This window comes from Cynocephalus volans, chromosome 5, assembly GCF_027409185.1.
Source record: "Cynocephalus volans isolate mCynVol1 chromosome 5, mCynVol1.pri, whole genome shotgun sequence".
Classification (NCBI taxonomy): domain Eukaryota; kingdom Metazoa; phylum Chordata; class Mammalia; order Dermoptera; family Cynocephalidae; genus Cynocephalus; species Cynocephalus volans.
The window spans coordinates 111801948-111816886 of record NC_084464.1 but is presented as its reverse complement, the minus strand read 5'-3'; the positions used below and the strand labels follow the sequence as shown (position 1 = coordinate 111816886).

General features: G+C 38.3%; 1 protein-coding gene across 1 annotated transcript in view; it reads left to right on the top strand.

Annotated features, from left to right (window-relative positions):
• Positions 1-14939, top strand: part of AK9 (adenylate kinase 9) — a 144099-nt gene that overhangs the window by 99330 nt on the left and 29830 nt on the right. Inside the window, exons 28-30 of the mRNA XM_063096676.1 lie at positions 1438-1562; positions 7164-7383; positions 10795-10860. Of these exons, the coding sequence (XP_062952746.1) occupies positions 1438-1562; positions 7164-7383; positions 10795-10860 (411 nt within the window). The remainder of the gene's footprint in view (positions 1-1437; positions 1563-7163; positions 7384-10794; positions 10861-14939) is intronic.

Genomic DNA, 14939 nt, shown 5'->3' with positions numbered 1-14939 from the left:
ATAGATGTACTTACTGATGTTACTTTGGGGAAGTAGATGAGAGGTAATGTAAAACTCTACACAGTTCCTAAGAAGAGAAAAAAATTAGCCCATAAAAGTCATTTAAAGAGTCACCCTCCCCATATGTTAAATACACATCTTACTGCTCATCTAGAATATGAAATACTGAGTTTTACATGACTCCAATAAAAATCAGGAAAGCTTTCCCTGACAAAACTGTTGCATAGCATTTATTTGGGGCTATGTTATTTGATATGTCTCACCTAGACAATAAGGTTTTCCATTATTGTGTTCTCTGTTTCCTATAAAATATCATAAAAATCCACCCCAGTGACAATTGAGATCTCAAAATACTAATTTCTAATGATGTCTTATCAGAAAGTTTGTATGCATCTTTTAGATGGTTTCTATCTGGAATTGTAAAAAGAAAATTCTTAATTCTAACTCACATTTTAACCATTTCTGATATAGCTAGATCATTTTTTTCTCAAATGATCCCTTTTCAATGGATCGAGATACAATTATGTATGTAACACTTAAAGTTGGAGCAGGGTGGGATAGTGACATGTGGTATCCTAAACATATTCTTTAAATGTTTTCCACCTATATTTAGTAGAATCAGAGAGAAACTGATATTCCATTAACTTAAAAAAAATGTATGTAGATCCAGATTTTTAAATTTAAGAGGCCTAGATTTTAAAATGCAACAAAATGTTTCCTGTGTTTCTATAGTTTCATGTTTGGTTTTCTTTTGTTTTCTGAATCATTTGACTTCTCAGGAGACAAATTAAGGGATTTTATGTTTTAGATAATAATAAAATTAACCCTGCTCCCTGGTGGGCAGATAGTCATACCTTACTCAGTTTCAGGATTTGGGATGTCAAAAGTACTCTGCAATAATATTTTCATTCTAGTAAGAACTGTTGTTTTTCACTACCTGTTCAAGGATGATCCCACCTCAGACAGCATTGATGTCAGAGAGTATGAGTTAATTATCACAATATTTTCTGTTTGTTATATCCTTATAGATTATATTTCAGATGGCTGTGTGGTTGGCCCACAGGATCTAGTTTGTAGATAATACTGCACAAATATAAGGTAGATGTCAAAAATCAGTTAAGCCTTATAGGTGTGTGAGACAAATTGAACTAGGTTTTAGCAAAAAGTATTGAGACATGACCCCAAGCCCATGTATGAAAATCAATCATGTTTTCACTGGTAACTCCTCCTAGCTATACATAGATACTATTTACTATGTATGACCATATTAAATATGAGTTTTAAAAAAAGAGCTCAAATTTTTAAATGTTTACAAGCAACAGTATAAAAAAAAGACCTCAGAGAAAAAAAGGTCTTATTCTAATGAACTATGTCAATAGTATTATTTACTAATATAGAGCTTTAAAACTTGTTTTATTTCCTGATTTTTATTTTTAGCCTCCAGAAGTACAACTTACAGAAGAAGAAGAAGCAATCAAATCAAATCTAATGGAAAATGAGTCATTGCCTGCTGAAATTCTTGAAGCAATTCTTTCTGAGTGGTGGTTTAAGGAACCAATACGGTACTTAATTTATGTAGGATTATACATTTATTGCTTTTATTTGCTTTATTCTTAAAAGTTAAAACATAGTTCAACATAAATTTAAGGCTGTTCTCCTTTATATTCATGTAAACTGGTGATTCTCACTGGAGCTAAACATTAAAAATATCTGTGGAATTTTTAAAAAATACTGATGCCAGAGCCCCATCCAAAATAATTGATTCAGAATCTCTCAGGGTGTGAGACTGAGACCCAGGCATTCGTATCTTTGAGTGCCCCCAGGTGACTCTAATGTGCACTTGTAGCTGAGAACCTGTGTTCTAAATCCATGCACCCTAATGATGTGCTGGATCCTTCCCCTGTGGCCTTTAAACAATTACTGTTAAGACCAATTAATAGCTGTACATAGTGTTATCCCTTTACCAAATGCTAGAAACAATCCTGACCCCTGACAGGACAACTTTAAGAATCTTTAGGTCATAAGATTTTAAAACTTCACCTTGATTTCCTAACAAGAATCTCTTGGCTTGATATCCACCAGAAGAAAGTGAAATTATATTTCCAATACTATTTATAGCACAGAACACTCATGTGTGGAACATACCATGTGCCAGGTACTGTTTGACTGTGTTTTATTCATATTAACTTACTTAATCCTTAGAACAACCCTATAGGATAGAAACTTTTACTATTTCATTTTGGATATAAGGAAACTATTAGTCCATTTTTGTTGCTTATAACAAAATACCTGAAACTGGTTGATTTATAAAGAAAAATGACATTTATTCCTTACAGTTCCTGAAACTGGGAAGTCCAAAGTCCATCTGGTGGTGGCAACAGTGACCCAGGGGTCTCACATTGTGAGATGGTGGAAGCAGAGAGAGCAGAGAGAGAGAGAGAGACTCTCCTCTTCTTTTAAAGCCCTCAGGACCATGCCCCTGACCACCATTTTTAATCCATTCACTATCGCAGGGTCCTGCAATCCAATCACCTCTTGAGGCTCCACCTTTCAATTACTACAATAGGATTTCCCACCCTCTTAACAGTCACAGTGGGGACCAAATTTCTAATACATAAAACTTGGCGGACACAATTCAAGCTTCAATGAGTTTTGGGGGGACATAATTCAATCCACTACATTCCACCCCTGGCCTCACAAAACTCATGTTTTTCACATGCAGATACATTCATTTCATTCCCAAAAGCCTTAACTTGTTTCAACTCAAAAGACCAAAGCTCAAAGTCCCATCTGAAAAATCAAAAACAAGTTATCTACTTTCAAGATACAATGGTGGGACAAGCATTGGGTCCTTATACGCATTCAAAAAGGGAGAAATAGGCCAAAAGAAAGGATAACAGGTCCCAAATAAGTCTGAAACCCAGCCAGACAGGCATTAAATCTCAAAACTGGCAAATCAGATAGTTTGTCTCCATGTTCGATGTTTTCTGCATGCTGGTGTAGGGGTTGGATCCCCAAGTCCTTGGGCAGTTCTGCTTCTATGGCTTTCCTGGTCTCAGGCCACACTTCAGCTCTCACAGCCTGGCATCAGATGCTGGTAGCTCCACAGGTCTGGGGTCTCCATGGCTGTCCTGCTCTCTTGGCTCCACTAAGCATGGCGCTGACGGGGTTTCTCTGCTGCAACTCTGAGCCCACATTTCCACTAAGCATTGCTCTAGTGAAGCCTGTCTGCAGTGATTCCACCCCTGTGACAGATCTCTTCCAGGGTCCCCAGACTTTTCCATACATCCTTTGAAATTGGGGTGGAGGCTTTCAAGCCTCCAGAGCTCTGGCATTCTGCCAGCCTGCAGACCTAAAACCACATGGACGCTGCCAAGGCTTCCAGCTTGGATTTTACAAAGCTGCAGGTCCAGCCATACCTGGGGCCAATTTAGCCATGGCTGGAGCAGCCAAAGCAGCTGGGGTGCTGGTGCTGGAAGCAGCTTACTGAGGTGGCTCCAAGCAGCGAGCCTATGGAGAGCACCTCAGGTCTGTTCCCCAAAACCATTCTGTCTCCCTAGGCCTTTGGGCCTGAAATGGAAGGGTTGGCCCTAGAGGCTTCTGCAATGTCTTTAGGGCCTTTTTCTCCTCTTGATAATCCTGTGCTTTTGTGTTAATCTTCGTAGTACCATTGAATTTTTCTTCTGAAAATGATCTCTGCTTCTCTACCAGATGGCCAGGCTGCAAATTTTCCAAATCTTTATACTCTGCTTCCCTTTTAAATTCTGGCTTTATGTCATGTGTTTGCCTCCATAATTCAGCATAGGCTGTTGGAAGTAACCATGCAGCTTCTTTAATGCTTTGCTGATTAGAAATTTTTTCTGCCAAGTACTCCGGTTCACAACTCCTAAGTTCCAGCTTCCACAAAGTCCTAGGGCATGGACACAGTGCAGCCAAATTCCTTGTCAGTTCACAGCAAGGGTGATCTTTTCCCCAGTTTCTGATAAACTCCTTTTTATTTCTATCTGAGACCTCCTTAGAAGGGTCTTTACAGTCCATGTTTCTATCAGCATTCTGCTCGCCACCACATAACCAGTCTCTAAGACATTCCAAACTTTCCTTCATCTTTTTGTCTTCTTCTGAGTCCTCCAAACTCCTCCAACCTCTCCTCAACACCCAGTTCCAAAGCCGTTTCCACATTTTCAAGTTTCTGTTATAAGCAACACCCCAACTCTCTACTACCAATTTTCTGTATTAGTCCATTTTGTGTTGCTGTAGTAAAATACCTGAGCGGGGTAATGTATAAAGAACAGAGGTTTATTTGGCTTATGATTCTGGGACAGCTGCATCTGGTGCAGGCCTCAGGCAGAAAGTGGCAGGCAGCCAGTGCAAGAGATCACATGGTGAGAGAAAGCAAGAGAGAGAGAGAAGAGGTACCAGAGTCCTTTTAAACAACCAGCTCTCATAGGAACGAATAGAGCAAGAACTCACTCAGGACCACCCCCCCATCCCTCCCCACAGGGACAGCATTAATCCATTCATGAGGGATCAGCCCCCATGACACAAACAGCTCCTAACACTGCCACATTGGGGATCAGATTTCCACATGAGTTTTGGAGGAGACAACACGTCCAAACTCTTGTGCCAGCTACTGTTTGACTGTGTTTTATTCATATTAACTTACTTAATCCTTACAACAACCCTGTGGGGTAGAAACTTTTACTATCTCATTTTGGATATAAGGAAACTGAATCATAGAGAATTGAAGTAACTAGTCAGTTCCAGTGCTCCTGGTAGGTCTCTGGGCACTCTCTTCCACCTAGTCCCCGGCCTAAAGGAGTGAGTGGGATTATTAGTCATCAACTTTGTTTTTAAGTTCTTGTTCCCTAAATTAGTTCAATAGTTGTAAGAAATTTAGGCAGGTTATATGAGTTGTTCTTCATTAATTTAGCTCCTAACCTCACACTGTATACTAAAAAATATAGATATACAGACATGGATACAGATATATAGATAGGAGATGGATTGAAGAATTAAAAATGAAAAGTAGAATTGTCAAAGTCTACACAAAATAGTTGAATATTATGCAACCATTAAGATTTATTATAATGAAAAATTTGTAATAGCATGAGAAAATGTTATTAGTAATGTTAAGTTAAAAGAGAAGGTACAAAACTATTTATAATATGATAGAGACATGGACACATAAAGAGCCAACTAGAAAGAAATAAAACAAAATGTCAATATCCTCTGGGATATGGGACTGTGGATAGTTTTGTCTTTTTCCATGCTTTTCTCCATTTTCCAATTTTACTGTTGTGAGATTTGTTGCCTTTATAATCAGGGGAAAATCAACACGTTTTAAAAAGGCATTAGTCCTGGAGAGATATAATAAAGGCCTGAACTAGGAGGTAATGGCAGAAATGGAAATGTGAGTACAGAGGGAGCATGCCAGGACTTAGCATATGTGAGAAGCAAAAGGGAGCCTGGGGAGAGGTCCAAATGTCTCTGAAGCTTGGCAACTGAGTGCTGGAGAGTCAGAAGGAAGAGAAGTTTGGACGGGGAACCATGAGTATGATTTTTGACAGTATAATGCATATATAATTCCTAAAGGCATTCAGATGGAGAAACTAAGCAGCTTTTGAAAATTCTGAATTTACACTCTGAAGAGAGGTTAGGTGTAGAGGTATAAAGATTGAAAGTGATTGCCAAAAAGTGATAGCTGAAACAATGGGAAAAATTCCTCCCAGAAGAGACTAGACAGAAGGCATCTCTAAAGAAAAGAACATATAGGGCTGGCCAGTTAGGTCTGTTGATTAGAGTAAGGTGCTTGATAGAGTTTGGATGTGTTGTCCTCACCAAAACTCATGTGGAAATCTGATCCCCAATGTAGCAGGGTTGGAAGCTGAGTCATGGGAGCAGATCCCTCACGAATGGATTAATGCTTTCCCTGGGTGGGGGGCGGTCCTGAGTGAGACTTCGCTCTATTAGTTCCCATGAGAGCTGGTTGTTCAAAAGACCTTGGCACCTCCTCTCCCTCTCTTTCTGTCTCTCTCTGTGTCTCCCCCCCAGCTTCCTCTCCCCATGTGATCTGCTTGTACCTTTCTGCCTGCCACTTTCCGCCCTGAGTAGAAGTAGCCTGAGGCCCGTGCCAGATGCAGCTGTCCCAGAATCATAAGCAAAATAAACCTCTGTTCTTTATAAGTTATCCAGTCTCAGGTATTCTGTTATAGCAACACAAAATGGACTAATACAGTGCTGATAACACCAAAGTCCAGAGTTTGATCCCTGTATGAGCCAGCAGCCAAAAAAGAAAAAAAATGAACATATATTATGGCCAATACATGGCAAATTGCCCTCTTATTAAGAAAGGAAAATTAACATTTTTGAATTAACATCTTGGAAAGCTGAAACTGTCAAATGTTCATGAAGTCCTGTTCATATTAAGAAGAAAACATACATTTAAATATAAATATTTAAAACCAATATTGACTCTCTCAACTAAACAAAGGCAAGTTCTCAAAGCCTGATTGTTTTATAAGTACTCTCTAATGAAAATGTTTTAACGTTTCAGTTATTTTCATGATCCTTAAGTTTCATCATACTTGGGCGAGTCTGACAATCCTACTGAATATACTTATCTTATACGTAGGAGCCAGGGCACATACATTTATAACTGTCATTGGTTGCAGAAAGATCCAGGGAATAGGGCATGAATTGTGTCATGAAAGGAAGCGTCATTAAAAGAAAAATTACTAAAAGTAAGAGCGCCCACTTAAGGTGGGCTGGCCAGGTGTACTCTTTACATAAAGGGCGACACATGCATTAGGCTGGGCACTCCTCCCAAGCACAGAACTTATTTTCTTTTTCCTATGATCTTCTTACAACTTTTAGTAACTTTCTAAATAGCAGTAAATGTCTGTAAACTGGTTGACTACAATTTTATATTATAAATATAAATATAAAATACTATAATCTCATTACAATTTGATGTATTTGAGAGAAGAAATACCATGTATACAATTAGAAATATTAAAAGAAATAAAAGATACTAAAGTGAACTTTTTAAACTATTCACTACACCTCTTATAGAGTTGAGATTTATCGATACTTTTTTCATTTTTAAATCCGTCTTTATAAAATATTTTAAGTGAATAAAGTAAATTATGAAAATTTCTACCTAGTTCCACAGGTTTTATACTAGATGGTTTCCCACGATATCCCGAAGAGGCCCTGTTTCTGGGGGAGCGTGGGTTTTTCCCAGATGCTGCTGTTTTTATGCAAGTTGATGAGCAAGATATTTCTGGTCGCCTCCTTCCTGCCCAAATTGAAAAGTGGAAAATAAAACAAAAGAAGAAATCAGAAAGGAAAAAACTCATCAAAGAGATGAAGGCAAAAATCAAGGTATGTATCATTAAAAACGCATGGAAATAAATCTGTTCAGCATCTATTTAAATTATAAAGCTCTCTTCACAAAAATGTAGTTTTCAGATTTTAATATCACAGTAAGCATGAAAACATTTTTCACCAAATGGTAAGACTATTTATAATAAGAGTTAAGAATTGTTTGAGGCTTTTGTGGTTATCAATGCATGAATGCTTCTCTCTCCAAGGCAAAATAAAAGATGGTGGTAGTACCGAGGCTTCCCTCCACCAGACACAGGAGCAAAGTAGAAGAGTCATCGAGCAGAGCAGGCTTGAACACAAAGACATGAAACTTTCAGTGGACTTTTTCCTTATCCATTTGTCATGGCCATGTTAGCCTGTAGTGAAAACAGACCCACACACTAGCTTAGAACATAGTTTCTGAAACTATATTCTAAGGAGTATTTCATAAAATGTTCAAAAGTATCATAGGGAACCCAGCAGTTTCACTCCTAGGAATCTATCCAACAGATATTAAAACACATGTCCACATAAAAACTTGTATGTAAATGTTCATAACAGCATTGTCAATATTAGGCAGAAAGTGGAAACAACCCAAATGTCTATCAACTGATGAATGGGCGAGCAAAAGGTGGTTTATCCATTCCACCAAAAGGCATTCAAAAGGAATGACCTATTGACACAAAATCAAAATTATTATGCTGAGTGACAGAAGTCAGGCAAAAAAAAGAGTAAATACTGTACAATTCCATTTATATGACATGTCCTGAAAAGACAAATCTACAGATCTGTGCTGGGGTAGAAAGAGTGGGACTTTCGAATCAGGAGGCAGGAAGACCAAGGTGTGATGTAAGAGCAGTGATAGAATGTTTGAAGGGCTTATACTAAAGAGAGCTTGTAGTTCATCCATGTGGCCACAAGGGAAAGAATATATGTCTTTATTAGAAAGACTTTTCAAAAAGAACCAAGAGTGAAGGCAGTGAGCTCTTTGTCAATTCTTAAGCATAGACTGGATGGACATTTGGCAGGGGTAGCATGGAAAAAAGTGTAAGTGTCTGAGATACTAAGATTTAAATTGTTCAATACATTTTCACAACTCATTAAATTATAGACAACCAAACTGTTAAGACTATGCAGTTCTTCTTTCACTACTTGGATACAGTTGTCATATTCTTTTCATCTTGGGCTTAGCCAGAGGAAATCCCTTCAAGGGCATTGCCGCCATCCATCCCTTTCCCCCACCACACTAAGATTGCATGTCCCAGGCTATCTCTATCCTACACAGAATCAAGGCAGGCAGAGCTCTTAACCATCCAAGAAATATAGAAGTAAGGAGAGAGATGTGGGAAGATAGCTTCCCACTGTTCTTAATGACATTCTTCCCTTTTCTGCTGCCTGATCTCTCTGAATAAATTAGACCAGACTGTCTGCCAGGCAAGAAGTTCTGTAAGCATGAGAATAGAAAAGAAAGAATCAAAGAGGGCATACCAAAGCACATTTGTATGTTGCCTCACTGTGGGAACTGGAACATCTAGACCAGTGCTGTCATAGAACTATCTGTGATGATGGAAATGTTCTAATATCTGTGCTGTCTAATACAGTAGCCACTAGCCACACATGTGGCTATTAAGCACTTGAAATGTGGTTAGTGTGGCTGATAAACAAATGTTTAATTTTAGTTAATTTGAATATAAATAGCCACAAGTGGCTAGTGGCTACTGTATTTGACAGAACAGCTCTTGGGCAGTGAAGCCCCATCCTAGACATCACATGCTCTGAGAATTTTAGGGAGCTAGAGCAGGAAAGCGGCAGGCTTCAGGAGCTAGTTCTTAACCTCATGCATTTACTCCTTCCTCTTCACACCCACTAACTCTGCCCTCATTCAGATCCTTCTAGCTCACACCGTCATTCCTGTCATGACCTCCTAAACGTCCTTCCTGGCTTCATCTCTGCCCCCTCCAGGTTATTCTTCCGACTAACTCCAGAAGGATCTTCCTAAAACTCTATTTCCATCAAGTCACCTGTCTGAACTCCCAATCTTGGTCCAAACCCTCTTTCTAACTATATTTCTCAGTTGGAACAAATACAAACCCTTCTCTGCAGCATCCACCACACAATATGCTTTTGCAATCCATCCTTATCTGGGAATTTCTTAAACCATCCTTGCATTGTCCGTGTGATAGTCCATGAGTCAAACCCTCTGAATTTCTGTTAACTCATATAGAAGGGGCTCATACTGTCTGCCTTGCAGATATGTCTTGAACAGAAAATGAAAGAATATATTTTATAGTGCTCAGGACAGTTCTGGCATCTGGCAGACACGCAGTAATTAGCTAAGCTTCGCTGACTACTTATTTGAGTGAAACGAGCAGAAGAAAAATAGATTTAGAATATGTATATGTGTTATTGTGTATAGTTTGCATTTCTTTGTGGTGTGTACTGTGGTCTTTATGTATGATGAAAACACACAGGAGATTGTGTTTTTACAACATTTAAAATACCTATGGTAAAACTATGTTTTAAAAAAGGAGATAATAGGAGTTTTTGTAAACTCTCACATTCTTAAGAGCTGTGGAATCTCTCTGGGGGCTCAAAAACCAAATGCTTTTGATTCGATTCAGTTTTATAATTCTATCTATAAATATTTCTTAAGTGCCTGAAAGGTAAAAGTTCTAAGGAATATGCACTCAATAATTAGAAGACATAAGCACCAAGGTCCTGCTGACCTGCACCAGAACCCCAGGGCATGTCATCAGGCATCACTCTCATCTCCCATTATTGAAAGGGACTCCAAGTTGAAGAGTTCTGAGCCGACATGCCCCAGACCCAGAGGGGAGTTGGTTAGTGTTCACGCAAGCCTTGGAGACATGTCAAAGGATCCAGTGCAATAGATTTAGAGGACCTGGAAAGACTGGAGAGCTATCTACACAACATGTCTGTGACCGTATCTAAAATACACTTTCCTAATACGGGCATACGTAGTTTTAGATTTGTTGGGCTATTATATTAAATAGTGTGATCAAAGTTAAAATAGTAAGTAAGTAAGCAAATAGATAAATAAATAAATAAATAGTGTAATCAAAGATTACCAAACATTTACACAAATTACCTTCAGGTATTCTCCATCTATGAAATCCACCTGACAAAAACAAATGAGTAATAAATAAAAAGGAGTCAAAAATAAAAAGGATTTCTAAATTTGTGGAAAGAATGACTGCCCCCAAGCCCTTCTGAAGGAAAATATCTGATCAAGAGATCCAGAGGTGCAAGGATGCAAGCAATGTCATTACTACCATCACACGCTTTCCCGGGAGTTCACCATCCTTCTGCCCAAGTGTTATTCCCACTTTGGAAAAAAATACATTAATACAGAGAAAGCAATTTTTATCATTCTCCATTAAAATTTTTAAATGTCTCTTTCTTTAACAGGATGATATGATTGCTAAAAGAAGGGCTGAACTTATATTAGAGAAAGAGAAAAAAAGGAAAGGGGATGTAAGTAAATAAATATGTTTTGTTTTCTTCAAAAAAGGAGGAGGGGGGTTAGGGAGAAATTGGTAAAAGGCCACAAAAAGTGATTCCATTATGTAATGATAGGTATAATAATTATCTTGATTTGAGGATCATGTATTACACACAGGTATTGATATTCAATGCTGTACCCCACAGATATATACAATCAATTATGCTTCTATTAAAAATAAATTTTAAAGAAAGAATATCCATTATATATGTATAATTTATGTGTATATAAGTATTATATATGTGTATATAAAATATATATACATATGTGTATATGTATTGTATACACGTATGTACATATATGTATTATATATACACACACATATGCATAAGATAATCTCAACAGTGTAAAATTTTAAAATGTAATTTAACAGTCTAGAAGGAAATACACAGTTTATGTATGATTAGTGAGATTACACATCATTTTTATTTTCTGTATACTTTTTGTATTCCATAGCTGTTTACAATGACCTTTTATATTTTTATAATTAGAAAAATGAACACTTTTTAAAGAAAAACACTAAAAATGTTTAAATAATCTAATACAAAATATAATACTACATGAAACTGTGCTTCTTTTGGATTTTCATCTTTGCTTTTCACACTTCCAGCCTGGCTGGGAGCTTGGGAATGAGGACCAGACAGTCTGTGAAGTTGTGCCAGAATTAAAATATCAGTGATCTCAGGATAAGGAATGAAATGGAGCAGAGCCTGTGAGCCCTTAGAGTCAGATGCCTGTGCCGGATGCTCAGTACAGCTCCTTCTCTCCAGCTGCTGATTTTTTTTTTTAACAGGATAAACCTTGAAGATCATGGATTTTATTTTATTTAAAAAGGAGCTATTTTCAAGTCAACCTAACTGACACAAATGCTACACCCAAGCAACTCAAGGATGCAGAAGTGGAAGAGGAGGTGTGAATAGACAAGCCAGCTCTATAAAGGACCCAAGGCTCATATTTACACAGTCTGCTTACAAGAAATCTTTGTGACCAAGGCAAATGATAGGATAGCCCCTGATTTCTTCCTTTGCCTTCTAATTTAAGACACCCTTGTAACATCTTTTCAAGGCTGACCCTTCTGTAATCTGATTTCCATCTATATAAAAATGCACAGCCAAACAAGGGAATAGCAGAAAACACACCTTGCTACAAGTACAACCACATGTGGCCATGGCCTAGATATGATGGACTTCTGTACAGAGGACTGCTGATAAAATGCAACTGTAGTTGTGGGCAAAAAACATTGAAGAAGGGGTCTGGAGCATCTGTTGCTTTGTCAAAACAAAGTATTTACAACCAAAAGCAGACATAAAAAGCATTAGGCTGAGAATATTATGGCACCATCTAAGGAACAAGAATGCTCCTCTTCATTAGTTGCCTTGGTCTTCATTCATTCATTCATTTATTCAGCCCATCAGCAAACGTTAATTGAGCTTTGTGCTTGACACTATTTCAGACCCTGGCAAATCAGCCATGAACAAAATTTATAGAAATCTCTGGCCTTATTCTAATGCTCATTCCCTTATCAAACATGTTCTGAAAATCTACTCTGTTCAAGTAATGAACAGGGTATTGTTCAGGATTAAAGAGACAGATATCCTAACCTGGAATCAAATATAGTTAACTACTTTAAGCCCTTGGATATCCCTCATGGTCCCCTACAGAATGACTTCAAATGTCTCCACAGTGTATGAGTATTAACAAAAGAGTCCAGACTTTGGGGGGTTTGTTTGTTTGTTTGTTTGATTGTTTTTGGAGGCTGGTACAGGGATGGAACCCTGGGCCATGGTGTTATTGGCACCATACTCTAACTGAGCAAACAGGCCAGCCACAAAAAAGCACAAAAGCACAGACAACAAAAGAAAAAATAAATAAATGCGATTATATCAAACTAAAAAGCTTCTGCACAAGAAAAGAAACAATTAACAGAGTGAAAAGACAACCTACAGAATGAGAGAAAATATTTGCAAACTGTGTGTTCAATATGGGATTAATATCCAGAAATGCTGGGTTCCACCAGCAGCTTTTTCCTCCCTTTCCTAACCTCTTCCATGACGAACCCAAGAGTGAGCTGCCCTAATTCTTCACCCCTCGGCCCTAGAGACGGCCAGGGGATCTCCCTGGAGTGAGTGATCTGCCCGCCAACCCAGCCCCATAGAAAGGACACTCAGACATGGCAGAGGTTCCCTGGAGCAGTTCCGTTTATTGTTTGTTAAGCAAGTGTATTTAAGCTTTGCCAGCAGGGGAGTTCCCTCCGCCCAGCCAATCAGGGTAAAGATCACATGGTCATGCATGGGGGTTCCTTAAGCTATACTAAGCAATCATGCCTTGATCACAAGCGTGGAAAACCAGGGCTGCCAATGGAATTAAACAAAAATAAAATGTGGAACCCAGCTCTCCCCTCCCACCTTGCTTCCTCTCTGTGCCATCTTTAGGTGGCTGCATGGAGAGGGCCTTGCCTAAATCGCCATTTTGGCATTACTGAATCGCATATGAACTCAACACAGAAATGTCTTTAATCTGTAAATTTGTGTCTTTCACCAAATTTGAGGAAACTTGAACATTATTTCTTCACGAATTTTTTCTGCCTTATTTGCTCTTTGTCTTCTCCTTCTGAAACTCCAGTTACACATAGGTTAGACCTTTGCTATTACTCCACATGCCTCTGGAGCTCTGTTAATTGTTTCATTCTTTTTTCTCTTCTTTAAGTTGGACACTTTCTACTCATCTATCTTCAAATTCAATGATTCTCCCTTCTATCTTTTCCATTTCACCATTAGGCCCAGCCAATTTTTTTTTTTTTTTATTTCAAATATTGAATTTTTTTAGTTCTCAAATTTCCATTTGGCTTGTTCTCATATTTTTTTATTTTTCTCCTGAGATTTCCTACCTTTTCATTTATTATAAGTGTGGTTTCCTTTTCCTCATTGATTGTAGTAATAATAAATGCATTAAAATTCTTATTTGGTAATTCTAATACCTGGGCTGGGTGTTTGATTATTATCATTCTTCATGAGAAAGGGTCACAGTTTCGTGATCCTTCATATTTTGAGTAATTTTGGAATTATACCCTAGAATTGTAAATGTTATATTGTGAAGATTCTGGTTTCTCGGTTATACCTCCAGAGAGAACTGATGTTTTAGTTCTAGGCAGTCAACTTGGTAAGACTAAGTCTGAAAACTCTGTCATGCCTGCAATGGGTAGCAGCTCAGTTTATACTGTTTTTGAACTGCCCATATGAGGGTACCTAAAAAAGTTCATGAAAAAATTTATAATATCTTCTAATTCCATTTTTCCACAAACTTTTTGAAGTATCTTCATATGGTTTACAGGTTAGCCAGAGACTTATACAATGTTTACAAATTGAATTTTGCATTCCCTTCTTTTGCTGGTCATCTCTGGAGTTCACTCTCACTCTCCAGTGGCCCTGATTGTGGCTCTTTCCCCTGGTTGCTCCAGCAAGAAAGACAGATGGCTTCCTATCAGAGTTTTAGTCACCCTAAATTACCACTACTCTAACTGAGACTGCCCTCTGGGCAAATACAAGTCAGAAAAGTCACCCTATGCTGATTGCTTTCTCCAAATTTTAACTGCTTTCCAAAAACCTGCTTTTTTGGGCCGAGCCTGTGGCGCACTCGGGAGGGTGCTGCGCTGGGAGCGCGGCGACGCTCCCAGCGGCCGCGGGTTCGGATCCTATATAGGAATGGCCGGTACACTCACTGGCTGAGTGCCGGTCACGGAAAAAAAAAAAAAAAAAAAAAAAACCTGCTTTTTTTTTCACTCTCCAGAGCCCTCAAGTGAGTTAGAGAGAGTGCAAGAGAAAGGAAGAGAGAGGAGAGTGTTATTCACAGTTGATGGTTATATGCTAGAGGTTAAAGGAACTTATTTCTTCATACTGGAGGCTTATCTATGAGATCATAGAGTTTAGAATATGTGTCTCCTAACAAGGACTAAGAGATGCAAGATGTCAGAAAAAACTGCACTGTTTCAGAGAATCAAAATTGCCATTTACAGAAAAATTAAATCTTTTTTTCCCTAGGAAGAATTAACCTG